Source organism: Dipodomys merriami, unplaced genomic scaffold, assembly GCF_024711535.1.
Source record: "Dipodomys merriami isolate MVZ:Mamm:240054 unplaced genomic scaffold, mDipMer1.0.p SCAF_13, whole genome shotgun sequence".
NCBI lineage: Eukaryota > Metazoa > Chordata > Mammalia > Rodentia > Heteromyidae > Dipodomys > Dipodomys merriami.
Genome location: NW_027202604.1, coordinates 6,941,610 through 6,957,871, shown reverse-complemented (window position 1 = coordinate 6,957,871; position 16,262 = coordinate 6,941,610). Strand labels below are relative to the sequence as shown.

General features: G+C 49.5%; 1 protein-coding gene across 2 annotated transcripts in view; it reads right to left on the bottom strand.

Moving 5' to 3' along the window:
- The window catches only part of Galnt15 (polypeptide N-acetylgalactosaminyltransferase 15), a 32,164-nt gene extending 17,294 nt beyond the window's left edge, over nt 1-14,870 (bottom strand). The window contains exons 1-4 of one of the 2 annotated variants that reach the window (XM_070018643.1): nt 13,750-14,870; nt 2,926-3,092; nt 1,445-1,649; nt 595-762 (exon numbers count right to left, since the gene is read on the bottom strand). In XM_070018643.1, the coding sequence (XP_069874744.1) occupies nt 595-762; nt 1,445-1,649; nt 2,926-3,092; nt 13,750-14,273 (1,064 nt within the window). In that variant the 5' untranslated portion in view covers nt 14,274-14,870. Of the gene's footprint in view, nt 1-594; nt 763-1,444; nt 1,650-2,925; nt 3,093-10,615; nt 10,646-13,749 lie in introns of those variants that run through there. The other variant, XM_070018644.1, reaches the window with a different exon arrangement.
- Nucleotides 14,871-16,262: the final 1,392 nt, after the last annotated feature.

Below are 16,262 nucleotides of genomic sequence, written 5' to 3'. Positions count from 1 at the left end.
AGGGCAGCCTCTTGTGCCCAGTGCATCATGAATAAAGGCTTGGGTTTAGAAGTCTTTGGCTTTCACCATTATAAACAAGCAACTGTGGACTTGGATTTGCCACACAACACAGCCAGAGGCAAAGTAGATGGTCTCAGTCCAGTGCCTGGCCCCGTCCTAACTCTGGACCTGCTTTCCAGTAGCTTGATGATGTTGGGCAAATCATTTCTTGGGTGTGTGTCCAGGCAAGGTGAGAACAGATCCCTTATTGTGCCCTGTCAGAACCCCACCCTGAGAACCAGGAGCTTAGGGACATGGCTGGTTTGCACTACTATGAGGCGGCTTGTTACACAGCAGGGGAACCCTAGATCATCCACTCCACAGCTGGGAGAGACGATGGACTTTAGGACTAATTGTGCATGGGGAATGTGGTCCTATTCATCTGCCTGACCCCATCCTTTGTGCTCGGCAGGACTTGAGGCCTAGGAACCTCCAAAGCTCCCATGTGAGAGAGCTGGGTAGATGTCTCAGCTTCTCCCATACCCACCTCAGAGCATCCCTGAAAATATGCTGGGCCCAGCTGGGCTGACTTCATCTCTGGGTCACAGGCCTCACCTGACTGGGCTGATGGGGGATGGTCGAGCCTTCTTCTCAGGCTCTGACAAGGGTTCCCAGTGCAATTCCAACTTCCAGTCCAACACCCCGCGCTGCAACTCCTGGGCTGGGTAATACTGGAAAGTCTTCCAGTCGATCACGTCTATGAGTGGGGACACCACACGACTCCTGGGGGATTAGAGGGGGCAGGCAGGGCGTAGGGAGATGGGATGGGGGGGGGGAGACAGACGGTTCACCCTCTGGGAATGGAAACCAGATATATACACACGCTGCCAGTGAGCCAGCCACGGTGCCTTTGGTACTCCAAATGCGGTTTTCCCAAATAAGATGTGGTGTCATTATCAAATATGCAGATTTAGAAGACGCCCAGGAAAAGAAGATGTAAAAAATTTTGATCATTTAAAAATTGTTGGAATGACATTTTGGATATATTGAGTTTAATCATCTATATTGCTAAAAATTAATCTCATCTTTTTTATTTTGGAATATGAGTACTGAATTAAAAAAATATTTGTGTCTCATGATATATTTCTATTTAATAGCGTTGTTCTAGAAAATATGCTTTTCCGTAAGGAATTGGGGCCTATTTTATGAAAAGTACATACCTATGTGTCCCCCCCCCACACACATATCTCCTTTTTTGCTGGTCTTGGGGGCTTGCACTGGGTGCTGGGTGATGTTTCTGAGCTTTTTTGTGCAAGGCTAGGGCTATACCACTTGATCCACACCTCCAATTCTAACTTCCTTCTAACCACCTGGGAATCCCCAAAGGTACTGAGTTCTCTGTAGTTGTGGAGACCTAGCACTTTCCGTGTTCTGCTGGGCAAATCCCGAGGCCGGAGTGAGTTACCTGTCACCTGCTATTCTGCTGAGGAGAGGTTCCAGCCAGCCGGAGTGGCATTCACAGCGGGCATTCATGAACACTAGCACATCTCCTGTGGCCCGGTTGGCTCCCAGCATCTGGGCCTTGATGGTACCCAGCCTCTTGTTGCTCCTAATCAGCTTCACGCCTTCCAGTCTGGTGACATATTCACTGAGAGCAGACTTGAGTTGTTCTAGAATGACAGGGGTCAATGGGGTCACAGACACCATAGCCAATGGAACTAAGTGGGCCTCATTAAGGTCACTGCTGGCAACTCTTTGGAGCACTAGGGGCCTGCACGATGCCTTTGAAAGGCTGGTTCTACATGGAAGGGAGACAAAGACCCTTGAGGAGGAGAATGAGAGGCTTCTTCAGTTTCGTGCTTAAGCTAGAAAAAGTTTGACTCATATGTGTGTTGTGTGTGTGTTCACAGGCGATCCACATGTACACGAGGGCACGTGTATCTGTGTATCTAAGACAAACTCTTCAGTTCCCACACTCCCTAGGGACACCAATAGGACATTTATCATTGGCTGACAGGGACCACAGGGCATGATCTCAGGAAGACCCTGCCTCAGCTGATGGTCTGAAGAATCTCTGGGTATTGGCCAGCCCAATCTGGCCAAGTTTCTGCCATGGCCAGGTTGGAAAGACTTCCAACAAGAGGACCTTAGACAGCTAACAACATGCCTGATTCCTCTGTCACATTGCCTGCCGTGTCCCTAAGTAACATACCACCTTGCTTGGCTTTCTTCATGGAGCCTCATCTCATGAAGCCAGAGTGGACTTTGGCTTAATTTCTGATTTAAGTCAGAAGCAGAGGACTTGAGTCAGGATGTTCCCCAGCACCACCTGTCAGCTTGTTAGAGATGGAAATCCCTGAGCCCCTCTGGGCTCCCCGACCCCTGTGGTGTTTAAAGAAACCCACCACATTTCACATTCACCTAAGGTTTGATTGCTGCAGACTGGGAAGTCAGGCTGGGTGGTTCTTTCTCCATCTTCTTTTTAGGCTGTTCTCTGAACTAAGGTTTTTTTTTTTTTTTTTTGGTCAGAGGAAGCATTTCAGGAGACTCTATAGGCTGGGCTATCTGGCCCCCACTTTGCCCCTCTTGGTCTGACTCAGTTCTGGCAAGTTCTCCTATCTGGCCTCAGTTTCCTCTTTGGAACAGTGATAGATGCAAAGGGTTTTGCCCAAGGTCTAGCAAACAGTGTGCCCTACTGGCTGCCCTCTGTGATTGCAGAGTCGTGGGGGAGAGCCCAGGGAATGGGGTCCCCATTTGCTTGGCTTCTTCCTCTTCTGTTTCCCTTCTCCCACTGGTCTCCCCTGGGCCCTTCTTTCATGCTCCAATTACAGGTGAGTCCTCAGGAAGATTCCTACCTCTGGGGAACTTCGCTTACAGTAGATTCTACCCCCATCTTTTCCATGGGAGTTCCCTTCCCCTCTGGGGCCCAAGGCTAACCACAGCTACCTTGCTGGCTGAAGTCGTCCACCAGGATGATCTCCGTCAGCAAGGCCCTGGGTGCCGTGTCCAGGACACTGTGTACAGTTCTCAGGAGGGTGGCCCAGGCCTCATTATGGAAACACAGGATCACGCTGGCTGTGGGCAGGCTGCCCTCGGGGTGCTGCTGCAGACACCTGGGGGGAAGAGAGCCTGGAGCTGCAGAAAGCACTTGACCCCTGCTCTAAGTCCCTGCAGGCCTGGCTGGGCCTCTGGTTCTATGCCCTTCCCAACTCCATTGTGCTGTCCAGCTTTGCTGAAAACTACCATATAGAAAGAGACAGGCGTGTCTCTATTAGCTCCCGCTCTGATCCCAAGAGCCCCTTTGCTCTGTCAGTCCACACCCCATCATTGCAGTCAGCAGGGACTGGGACAGTTCTCAACAGCTGACTGCCAGCATCTGGAACAATGGAAGCAAATGACAGTGTTACCAAGGTCCGGGAACTGCTGTGAGCTAAAGTGTGTGGACGCCCCTCCTTGAGCATTTTGTGAACACAGCTTACCGTCCACTCAAGGGCTGCACACCCGTTTCTTTCTAGTTGTATTCCTGCATCCTAGCACAGCACCTAGCACATGAGAAGTGTCAGCTCATTTATTGGTAGCATTAGGGGTGTGTGTGTGTGTGTGTTGTGTGTGTGCGTGTGTGTGTGTGTGTGTGTGTGTGTGTGTTGTGCCAATACTGAGGCAGGAACTCATGCAAGCGAGAACTCATGCTCTCCTTTAGCTATAGCTGTCCAAGGCTAGCATCCTTCCATTTGAACCACAGTTCACACCTGCCTCTGATTCTTGGTGGTGGTAGTAAGAGGAAATATGAGAAGCCCTTGGCTAAAACTTAAGCATATTTCTGGGAGTCTGACTGTTTCCTAAACTAGGAAAGGAGACTGGGGATGCAGAGACTGGATTTAGGAGTCCTGTGGGGGCAGATTCATAGGGACAGAGGTCTGTCACCTTGTTCTCAGGGCATAATACCACCATGTGTGTCCATGGGACTGGTCCCTTTCTATCAATCCACAGAATGTGAGACTTGGATATAATACATGCATGTGGCATAATGAGGCTTACACCCCATCATACAGGTAGTTATCACTACTCAACACTGAGACATTCAGGATGTGGGGTGTGACATCAAAACCAGTACCAGAATTCCAGACAGGACAGTCAGGAGAACATATATATAAGCCATATCCTTCCTGCAGATATCCAGGCCTCTCTGAAGGCTCAGTGAGGGAAATGGGCTCCCCATGTGCCAGGAACTGAAGGAAATGAAGGACATCAGCAAACATGTTGCCCCTTCTCCCATCAGTGCAGGGTGGGTCTTGGGTCTGGCCATAACTTGGCCAGCCGTCTACAAACCTCCACCCACAGGAGGGCCTTGGGTTTTGCCATGTCTCAGGCCAAACCCACCAGATCCAGGAGAGCATCTGGCCTATTTCAAACAATCCAATCAGGAGCCAGGCCAGTTTGCCATCCTGTGGTCACTGCCCTGGGAAAGGTCTGGCCTACTTCAAATATACCAATCATCATCTGGAAAATTGCCTGAAGGGAGGAGAAAAGTAGGTGAGGGGAAGATAGAGGCAAGGTAAAAGCAACAGCTCAGGACCATGGAGGGACAATCAGCTTTCATTCACACTGCTCATTCTTCTGAGTGGCCGTTACTTTCTCTTTACTGAATAAACTCTTAATTGTCCTTGCTCCTGACATTTATATCTATGCTGCTGGAGAACAAGAACTCACCATACTTATATCTCATACATCAGAAAGACATTCTGAAATACATTTTCAGCCAGGTGCCTGTGGGTCAGGCCTGTAAGCCTAGCTATGATCCAAGGATCGAGGCTCCAAGCCAGCCCAGACAGGAAAGTCCATGAGACTCTTATCTCCAAAGAATCATCAAAAAGCTTGAAGTGGAGCTATGACTCAAGTGGTGGAACACTAGCCTTGTGGGGGCAGTGGGGGGAGAGCTCAGGGATAGCACTTAGGCCCTGAGTTCAAGCCCCAGGAGTAGCACAAAATAATGTTAATTAAAAATATATATTCCCCCCTATCTTGTCTAAAAAATGCAAACAGCAATTTTCTAACTTTTCTTTAAATCCTTTAGCGAAATAAGCAACGGGTAGACAGACCAAGCAAGGGGGCCTTGTGCAAGCGATTATACCTCTGAGCACCTGCCTCTGATTCTCCTTGTTGAGTGGCTTGTCAACCATCCTGGGCCCCTGTCATAGCAGAATCCAGCAAATCAGTGAAGTGGTGCATAGCAAAGTCTTTGGGATTTTGTAAGCCAAAGTGACCAGGTGCTCAAGCAGAGGATCACGAAGGAGAGACCAACAGCTTTGGGACTGAGGTAACCTCGACTGGAATTCTGGCTGTTATTTACATTCCTAACTAGACAACTGGCTACCTTCCCTCACTCAGGGTTGTAGCCAGGATCAGAAGGGATAAGAGCAATCAAGTGCACACACTTGTGCTCACCCTCTCTGCTCTCCCACCCATCCCTCTTGCCTGCTGCCCCAGGATCCCCTAGGAATTTGGAAAATGCATTTGGATGATGATTTCAAAGAGAATGAGTCATGGTGTTGCACCAGATTGCCTGGCTGTCACACATGAACCAAAGCTTCTGCCAGCCCTCTTGCCTGACCACAGTGGAAAGGTTTCTACTGGCCTCCTCTTCCTCCTCATCTTATTCAGTGAGTAGTACATTTGAATTCAGGCCCCCATACTTGCTAGATAGGCACTTTATCACTTCAGCCGCACCACCAGCCCGTTTTGCTTTAGTTATTTTTTTGAATAGACTCTCAGTTTTGCCTGGGCTGGCTTCTTCCTACCCATGCCTCATAGGTAGCTGAGATTATAGGTGTACCACCATGCCTAGCATGTTTGTTGAGATGGGATTTTCACTAACTTTTTGATTAGCTGGCTTCAAATTGTGTGTGCACCACCCAATCTTCACCTCTCAAATAGCTAGGATTACAGGTGTAAGCCAAAGCAGTTTGCCTGAGGATATTTAACTGTTAAGTACAGCTTGACAATGATGTTTGCTAGTGTGGGGATCCTGAGGTTGGAGCACAGCTGGGGAAAAGAAAACCTTCAAGGAATGAGTAAGGGTGCTCGTTTCTATATGAGACAGAGCATGAGAAGATCAGAGTCTTCAGTGGAGGCTAATTCTGCCAACCTGTCATTCTCTATTAGGTGACACAGGGCACAAAAGGTGTGTACAGTCTCCCTCTGTTTGTGATAGTCCCACAGTTCCCTTCTGAGGGATTCTAGGATATCCCTGGCTTGCTCTTATCCTGGCCCTTTAACCCTCGACAAGGTATGGACACTGTCTGGGAGTTGCAGGTATGAACACTGACCAGAGGCCTGTAGAGTGCCCTGGAGCAATAGTGCCAGAGCCAGCCTCCCCTTCAGAGTGGCCAGATGAAACTTCTAAATCCTCCCTCTGAAGAGTTTGCCTCTCTCTGTGAGTAGCAGTATCTACCAACATCCTTTTCCTCCGTTGGAGTTGGGGGGGGTGAGGGGTGACTGTAAAAGACAAGACAACTTACAGCCAAGCGATGGTGGCTCACGTCTGTAATCCTAGCTAGTCAAGAGGTTGAGATCTGAGTAGTAGAGCACCAGCTTTAAGTGAAAAACCCAAAGGAGAGCATAGGGCCCTGAGTTCCAGTCCTAGTACCAGCATTAAAAAAAGGAAGAAGAAAGAAAAAGAGAAAGAAAAAGGCAAGGTGCAGGGTTGCCACCTCTAATCTGATGACCAAGCTCAGCTGGTTGTACCCAGGAAGCCCAGAGTCAACTAGTGTTAGTGCCTCATACTCATTCTCATTCCCACCACAGCCCCATGGGGGGCAGGGGCTCTTCATCCTCCGAGGCTGAAAGTGTGATGTTTGTGGGTGGCCTTCAGGACATGGCCAGGAAGGTCCAGTAGCATCACTTGCAATAACCCTGCTGACTTTTCATTGGTGGACGGGGTGGAGTGGAATGGATGGGGGGTACTGAGATGAGCCCCACCTCCTCACACTGCCAGCCAAGCCTCTCAGATGAACTGCCGCCCCATTCATCAGTCAGCCCTGTCCACCCCCTCTCTCAGGCCAGGCAGTCAGAGCCTGCAGCAGCGGGGTCAGGAGTCATCCCGGTGACTCACTGCCTGGCGAGACAGAGATGGCAAAGAATGGCACGGACCCTGTGCTTGTAATACCACGTTCTTCTATAGCCCAATAACACACCCACCCTGCCCTGCCCTGCCACACCATGTTCCCCACCATGCCCTAGGTGGTCCCAGGGCAGAAGGGAGGAAAAAAAGCAGATGAGATCCTTGCGCTGCTTCCCCATTAGCTGGGCGGGGGGGCTGCTGTAGCCCTGGCTTAGGGGCCTGTTCTAGAACCACATATAGATGAGTATAACTCTCCATGCCCCGCCTCCCCTCGGACGCCCCCCTCCCCTCCCCTTCTCCCCTCCTCTGGGGGATCAGAGCAGGAAAGCTCCATCTTCCCTCCATCTTTCCTCCTGTCTGATTCACTTTAGGCTCTTTGCTGAAGAATACAATGTCAGCTTCTCTTTGGACTTTAATCCTGGGGGAAAGCATCACATGCTTTAACTTACTTTCTCTGTTGCCCCATATAAAGATGTTACTATCACCCCAATTTACAGTTGAGGACACTAAAGCTCAGAGACCTTGAGCAGCTTGCCCAAGGTCACACAGTGAGAGGTGGTGCCTGGATTTGACCCTGTGTCTACGGTTCTGTGAGCAGATGAGTATGTCACACTCATGCATACCTAAGTCAGGAAAGAACAGGGCTTATTTACTTGGAGCTGACCTGACACAGATTCAAGCATGAGCCCTTCAGGTTATAGTGAGACTGTGGGCTGTACTTCTTTTCTTTATCTCTCAGTTCTAGGACTGATGTCAGAAGCAACTTAAATGATATTCTTGCTGGGTTCTATGAATCAACTAAAAGCCCCCTATCTTTGTATCTGTGCCCTTTGATCTGAGCTATTCTCTGTTGCCTCTCTTCCTAAGACAATGGCCTAGTTTGCAGGGATTAAGATAGCCCTCTTGTGTGAAAGCTGCCCCTCCCACAAGCAACATCTCCTTAGTACCTTAAAGCAAACAGCCCCAAACAGGACAGTATCTTGTTCCTGTAGTAAAATAACTTCTCTGGAACTCCTCCAAGAAAAAGACTGAGCTAATGGTTACCCAGGCTGCCTCTGTGAGCTAGGACTGTTTACTCTGCTACCTTTCTCCCTCCCTGTCCCCCAGTGCCATGTGGGACCCTCTGAGGATGGCCGAGGATGGCCCGAGTGGGCTGTCTTCCCATGGCCGCCATGTAATAAAACTCCTTTCTCTGCCTTCACTATGTCTCTGTATTTGACATATGGGAGTGAGTGCCTGGACTGAACTTGGGACTTGTGGATCTTGAGCCTGGGGTCTAAAAACCTGGTTCCATTACCTTTCAAGAAGAATCTGAGTTCTCCTACTTCTCCCTCCCTTACTCTGTTTTTTGAAATGTAGGTGATTGAGCTCTGATTTGGTATGGAGTCTCCAGTGGTGGTGGTGGTGGTGGTGGTGGTGTGTGTGTGTGTGTGTGTGTGTGTGTGTGTGTGTGTGTGTGTGTGTGTGTGTATGTGTGTGTGTGAAGCAGTAAGGAATTACATGTGCACAAACTTTGGAGAACCTGTGGGGTAGCCCTTTACTGCTTAAAAGCAGTACTAGTCTATAGGGAACTTAGCATCTTGGGCTGCACTATGGATCTTCTGAAAGGCTTTGCAGGTTAACCAGCTGTCTCTATGGTGGCACACATATCTACGTCTGAGGCTCTCTGTTCTGGCCAGTCTGGCTGGTGCACAGACAGCAATGGGACTCAGCAGGGTCCTCCAGTCTCTGCAGTATAGCAGTGGCTGGCAGATTGTAGCTACAAATGCTGAAGACCCATCCTGAACCTGCTGAGTGGGAAGCTGTGGGGTGGGATGAGGCCGAGAAGGGCGGCAAGAAGGCAGGAATCTGTTTTCTTTGGAGCCAGTACTGGGGCTTGAATTCAGGGCCTGGGTGCTGCCCCTTAGCGTTTTTTGTTCAAGGCTAGCACTCTACCACTTGAGCCCTCAATTCACTTCCAGTTTTTTGGTGGTTAATTGGAGATAAGAATCTCATGGAGGGGCTGGGAAGGTGGCTTAGTGGTAGAGCGCTTGCCTTGCATGCCTGAGGTCCTGGGTTCGATTCCTCAGCACCACATAAACAAAGAGAAAAAAGCCGGAAGTGGCGCTGTGGTTCAACTGGTAGAGCACTAGCCTTGAGCTGAAGAGCTAAAGGACAGAGCCCAGGCCCAGAGTTCAGGCCCCACGACCGGACCCAAAAATAAATAAACAAATAAATAAATAATCTCATGGTTTTTCCTGCCCAGGTTAGCTTTAAACTGGGATCCTCAGATCCCAGCCTCCGGAATAGCTAGGATTATAGGCATGAGTCACCAGCACCTGGTTCAGGATTCGGTTTTAACCAGCCACCTGGGGGCTCTGATGCCACTCCAAAATACAGGCTCCTGGAGAACCAAAGCACTAGCTCACAGGAGTCTCTTAGATCCTAGGGAAGCACGGCTTTATACTCCATGCCTGGAAGATCAAGGAGAGTGGATCTGGCCAAGCTTTGAGGCTGTTAGTGCTGGAGTGGGAGTGGTTTGTGCAAAGACAGGAGGATGGGAAAGACTTTCTCCACCTTCCTTCCTTCCGACAGCAGCTTTGCAGAGATGAGTTAGTCCTATGTGTTGGTTCCTGGCTCTTCCAGGACCAGGAGCTGTTCTCTGACTCATCACACCACCATCTCAATGCCTTTGAGCTGTCTGGTGAGGAACAGACTGGTGGAGTGTCTGGATTCCATAGCCAGGAAGGAACTAGCCTTAGGCTCTCTGTCTCACTTCTTAGTCTCAACAGAGGATTGTCAAGGTCTTGCTCCCTTGTTGAGCCGATGCTGAGTCTTGGGCTCCTAGCTCCCACTGAGTATTTCATGGGGCACACCCAGTTCTTCTGTGCCTGGGATGTGACACCAGGTGGCTTCCACTCCAAGTATCCCTGAGGATGCCGTGATGAGCATCTTCTATTGTCTCTCTCTATGGACCAGTGTCAGCTTCCTGATTAAGAAGGGAAAATCAGGCTGGATGTGCTGGCTTATGTCTGTATTCCTAGCCACACAGGAGGTATAGGTAGGAGGATCTGTGTCTGAAGCCAGCCTGGGGTAAAGACCCTGAGACCTTTGCACCTGACTTATCAGTGCAAAGTCTGGGATCTGGGCCTGTGGCTCAGGTAGTAGAATGCCTGACTGGCACACATGATACTATGAGTTCAAATCCCAGTACCACAAAACAAAACAAAATTCTACAAGACTCTACCTGAAACTTACTAAAGCAAAAAGGGCTGGGGATATGAACTATACCCCACTCTACCATCCTCCCCTCAAAGGAAAGCCAGAAATGTACTCAACCCATGTGACTTGCCCATTGTCTGGTCTAGGAAGTGGCAGACTTAGAAAGTCTGATTAAGAGCATGGCTTTAAGTTGGCATGATGTCTCAAGTCATCTGGAAGCAGAGATTAGGGAATTGCAGTTCAAGACCAAACTGAGTAAAAAAGTTTGTAAGAAAGACTCCATTACAACCAGTGGGTAGGCACAGTGGCACATACCTGCTTTCTCGGTTACAGGGGAATTATAAGAAGGAAAATCTCAGCCCAGGCCCACCTGGAAAAAAGTGAGATCATGAAAATAACCAACATTAAAGGTGGCTGGAGGTAACACAGGTGGTAGATCACCTGCCAGGCAAGCAGGAGGCCCTGAATTTAAACCCCAGGGTGATTTTGGTGTTGAACATGTGGACAGATGACGTGGCACAAGTCCATCCACTTTTCTCGACCTTGGCTTCACATCCATAAAAATGAAACCCACTTACTAGTTTTGTTATGTAAATTAAACAAATGGAAATAATAGTGCTCAAACAAGACCTAGAGTCTGAAAAAGAGGAGCAAACAAAGGCCAGGGCTTTGGTGGAAGAATCTGTGGCTGGGGCTTGTCTAAGCTACAGGTTAAGGGTGGGCTTGCAGGAAGCCTGGGGACAGGAGGAAGTGTGGGGTACATGGCCCTGGAAGTCTTGTTGTTCCAGGTTTGGCAGGAAAACTGTAATGCAAGCCCACATATAGTAGGTCCTTAATACATGGCTGTTTCTTTCATGTCTTGTACTTCAACCTAGTTTTAAGGAAGAAGAGAAAAGCACTGTCTCTTGGAAGGAGGGTGGAGTTATGCCACGCTTCATCAGAACTCTTGCATATCCAGTGTTCAGAGCCTGACCTACAGGTGAAAGTCTGGGGCCCACGGCCACAGGTTGCACTTACTGGTGGATCCAGCAGAGGGCGCTTCCCACCTCTGCATAGAGCTGGCAACCATGAGAAGTCTGGCAAGCTGGAGCACAGAGTCCAACTGCATGGCTTTGCCTGGGGTTAAGGGTTTCCTGGGTACCAGGAGTTTTTAGTGCTAAAATGGGTAAAGTTCCAGGAAAACTGAGACAAGCTGGTTAAGCTGGCTGGAAGAAAAGCCGCAGAATGGTACACATATGCATGCATACATTTTTTACATTAAACACGCTTGGCACAAAATCCACCTGCTTGCACCACACACTTGCATATATGTACACCACACACAACAAATGCAACATGCTTGAACCTATGCACACTCCCACTTACATGATCCATAATACACATGTAACACAGCCACAACAAATACATGTACTTTATGCACCACACACGTGCATGTATGCATAGCACCATACATGTGTACACAGCACCAAATGTACAACATGCACAATATACGTGCATATTGTACTCATGTACATCTCACCCAGTAATGCATACATGGGTACAACAAATATGTTACAAAATTCACTCACTTTGTACCACACACACGTGAGCTATCATGAACTTCATAACACATTTGTATATGCACAAATTTATACACAATACACATCCAATATACATCCAATACACATAGGCACAATAATGAACAATTGCGCCAGACCCAAGCAACATTATCACAACACACATGGCACATTTGAGCCACATAAATACATACAAGACAAATACAACATCATGACACATGTGCACCAATATGTACAATGAATATATAATACATGTGTGTACTATGCACACAGATATACCCACAACTTGAACACACGTGCAACCATGCCAACCTCCCATAGCTCATATTTGTACACATCACACCACATATACAACACACCCACTTGCCACACACTACACAGTGCACCACACATATCCCCAACACTTGTTCAATCATACATACATATATGATACACAGTGCAATGTGCAATATACAATTTATATCATGCAATGCATGGTACAATGTATAATACACACAACATACAGGCACAAAATTGAGGACACACACAGACACAGACACAGACACACACACACACACACACACACACCCCTTTTGGGATCCAAAGATTTGTTTCCAGTCATTCTTCTTAGTCACAAAATGATGATGATCAATCTTGCTCTGGGGCAAGGGAAAATCATATCAAAGGAATCTGAAAGTATTCTTGCATCTGCAAGCATTGCTTTACCGGGTGCCGGGCACTGGCTGCACAGTGCACATGCAGTCCTGACCTGTGGGCTCAGCAAGAAGGAGAAGCAACACAGAGCAAGTCAATGCATCAAGGGCCTTTTAGCTTTAGTTATAATAAGTGCCTGGAGTCTAGAGAAAGCACAAAGCTAGCCTGGGCTGGAAGCTTCCTGTGAAGAGCTTTCTAAGGCAAGGCTTTGAAGTCAGTGGAGAGGTAAGGACTCCAGGCCCAGCATGGTGCTGGGAGGGCCCAAATCAGGCATTTTAGGAGCTCTTACACATCCCTTGCCTGGAGGGATGAAAGATATATTTGCTTTCCAGGAAACAGCCGGGCTTTGAGGAACCAGAACTTCCAAGGATGGGTCTGAGATCATCCAGAGATGGACTAGCCAGTCCCTCTGCTTCTGGAGGTGGGTAAGCAGCCTCAGGTCCTGTCCCATGGCCAACCATGGTAAAGGAGGGTGGGGATAAAGAGGGAGAGCCCACCATCTCCCTGGGCACAGACCTGCATTTGTGTATACTTCCCAGCCAAGCTCCTCCGGTTGGGGTCATCTTGCCAGACTAAGCTTTAGTGAAGACAGTATTCCAGCAGTCAGGCACTGAAACTAGTCTATCAGGCTAAAGAGGGTGTTCAAGAGCCGTGATTCAGGCAGACTGGCACTTAAATGCCTGAATCTAAATCCCTGCTTTGGCACTGGCTAGCTGTGTGTGACTGGGGTGAGCCACTTGGCCTCTCTGGGCCTTATTTTTCATTCCTACAAAACGAGAATGAAGCTAATAGTTACACCCATCCTCCAGAGTTGCAAGGACTTCACAGGACTTTATGAGTTGTGTATGGAAAGCTCTTCGATTAAAACCAGGTGCGTGGCATGAGCTGCCTAAATGCACACTGCAATCGCTGTGTTGATTAAAAAACAAAACAAAACCCCACAAAACACTAAGAAGGGAGCAGAATACCCACACTGGCTTGGAGTGGGTGTGAAAAGGTGTCTTGAGAAATCCCTGCTGAGCTCCTGGCCGGTTACATACACACAGCTGTTCCTGCCTGGCCCTCCAGGCCAGAACTGGAGTCGTGGACAGGGATGGGATGAGGGAGGAGATCCAGCACAGTTTGCACCTTCACTTTGCAGCCACCTGACTGGCGTTGGGGAGACCAGCAAAGGGGAAGAAGCAGGGGGGCTTTACTTACAGTGGATGCCGGGCCTCGGGCAGGGTCCTCCGCAGGGGGATACGGGTTCTGTGCCCCTCTTTGAGGCCCTGTTGGTCCAGGCTGTGCAGAGTGAGTGCTTCTTCTTCTGCTACCTCCCCATCCTCCTCCTCTGAGGCTTCCTCCTCCTGCCTCCTGCTTGCCTGTCTGATGAACCGATAGCCTCCTCTTCTGCTCTGGCTCTGATTCCTCCTGGCTCGGGGTGAAGCCACAGCCATCAGCAGCTGATCTTCCCGCAGCGAGATGAAGGGCGGTAGATCGTCTATGAAGCTATAATCCTCCCCCTCATCCTCAGTCTCCAGGACCCATTCTTGGGAGTCTCCAAAATCCAAGCGGTACCCAGCATCAGAGCTGCGCTTGCTGGTGCGGGCCGTGGCATCCTGGGGCAGGGTGGGTGGGGGCGGGTACAGCATGACCACCATCATCAGGAGACATCCCAGCATCACAAGGAGCAGCCGGAACGGAAGTCTGCATGGTCCCTGTCGCTGGCGCTTCCTTAGGAGCATGCTGCTACAATTGCCAGATGCAACAGGTTGTGTTCAGGTTTGCTTGCTCACACCGCTCCGGGTGCCTCAGGGCACAACCTGGCTTGCTCAGCTCACCTGAGATTTGTCTTGCTAGTCGCTTAGCCAGCTCTTTTTCGTCCTTCTGACATTTGCCAACCACGTGTGTTAAGACCTGCTTCCACTCATGATCAGAAAGCCACAGGACCTGGGTATCACCCTGGGTCCTCTCGAAGTGGATTTCTTTAATTGCCTTCTGCAAGCCCATTCCCACAGACTTCAGAGTGAATTGTTTGCTCCCTGTCTCCCTGGTTTTCTCCTTGAGAAAAAAAGTAAGGAATCCATTCCTCTCAGGTGTTTAGTTCCACGTGTTTCTCTCCCTTTGCACAAGTGGCTGGGCTGTAATGAGATGTCGGGGGCCAGCTGGTGGGGCTTCAGTCAAGCAGCGCTGACAGCCGTCCTTCTTTGGATGGCTTCAAGTCAGGTCAGATCAACAGATGTGAAGTCGCACGCAGAGCCTGATTTCCTTTCACACATAGCTCTGCTCAGCCCAGAGCCCTGTGCCAGACACAGGCCGAGCCAAGTGTGCGCCTCGCTCCTGGTCCTAATGCCCTCACTGTTCCAGGGCGTTTGCACAACCCCATGGTGTCAGGCTAGAACCAGATCAAAACAAGAACATCCCAGGAGTTCAGATTTGAACCTTGTTTGCAGGAGAAATCCTTTCCCCACCCCCAGAAGCAGGATCGGCTATTCCCTCCGGATTCAGACAAGTTGTACATAGGACGCAGATGCCAGGAGCCAGCTGTCTATTTGCGTCCTTGCCTCCCCTCCGGGGATCTGCCAAGCCAGCTTGAAGTCTACCCCCTGGGGGGAACCACTGCCCTGGCTTTTCTGAAAGTGAGGGACTGGGGGACACTCCTGTTTGCTCCTCTTGCTCCCACTAGAGCACCTGAATTCCTACTGTGTGCCAGCCAATCAGAGGTGCTCTGGAGGAGGCGTGGCCTGCTCCTTTGGTCTTAAGTCCATTCAGCCTATACATAGGTAATGAGCTCCTACTATGTACAAAGAAAACAAAAAATATGGTTCTGGGAATTGGGAATACAGCAGTGGAGAAGAGAGAGGTCTGTATGTATGTACCTCCCTGCTTCCCGAGGAGACGGATGATTGGTTAAATCTACAGTGGGTCAGACAGTGCTAAGGGCTGAGGAGGAAGATGGAAGCTGAGATGGGAAATGGAGGCTGAAGATTGATTCTCCCAAGATTGATTCCTTGGCTGAGAACAAAGGTGGCTTGGGGAGTTCACTTGGTGCAAAACTAAAAGTGCTTCTCGGGCTTTGACCACCTGGGTCTGTGTGCAGAGGTAAGCTCTGTTGCTTTTCTCTTTGGCCAGGTACAGCTCATGCCACTCTGCTCAGGGAGCCTGGAAACACTGTAAGATGCCCCACACCTACCCCCCAAAGCCCCTGTGGGACTTCTGTCTCCACACCATGGTGGGGAAGGTGACAGTGGGTCTTGCCAGGGCTCTGGACTGTACCTGAGGAGGGGGAGTTGTGCAGGGGTCCTGCCCCTTTCTTCACTCATATTCCTGTCCCAGATGGACTTAGACAAGGCATTTCCATGCCTGTAGCTCAGCTTGGAGTCACCTGCAGCTGCAGGTGGACAGGGGCCGAGGGAGATGGCTTGCTACCTCAAGTGCCTGAATCACTCTGCCTGAGCTTCCCAGTGCCAGGGCTGCCAGCTCACCTGTCATGCCAAACAGACTAGAAGCTGAGGGGAGGGGGATCTAACTCCAGGAGCAATGTCACTGATTAAAGAAAGAAAAGTTATGATGACTTCTCAGTAGACAACACAGGGTGGGCTTGTGGGATGTCTAGAGGTGTGGGCTACATGAGTCTCCAAAAGAACCATTAAGGGGAGTGAGGCCCTGGAGTTTACAAGGCAATCTGCTCACCAATCCATCCTTCATTCACCATTTCCACTCTCCTATCCTTT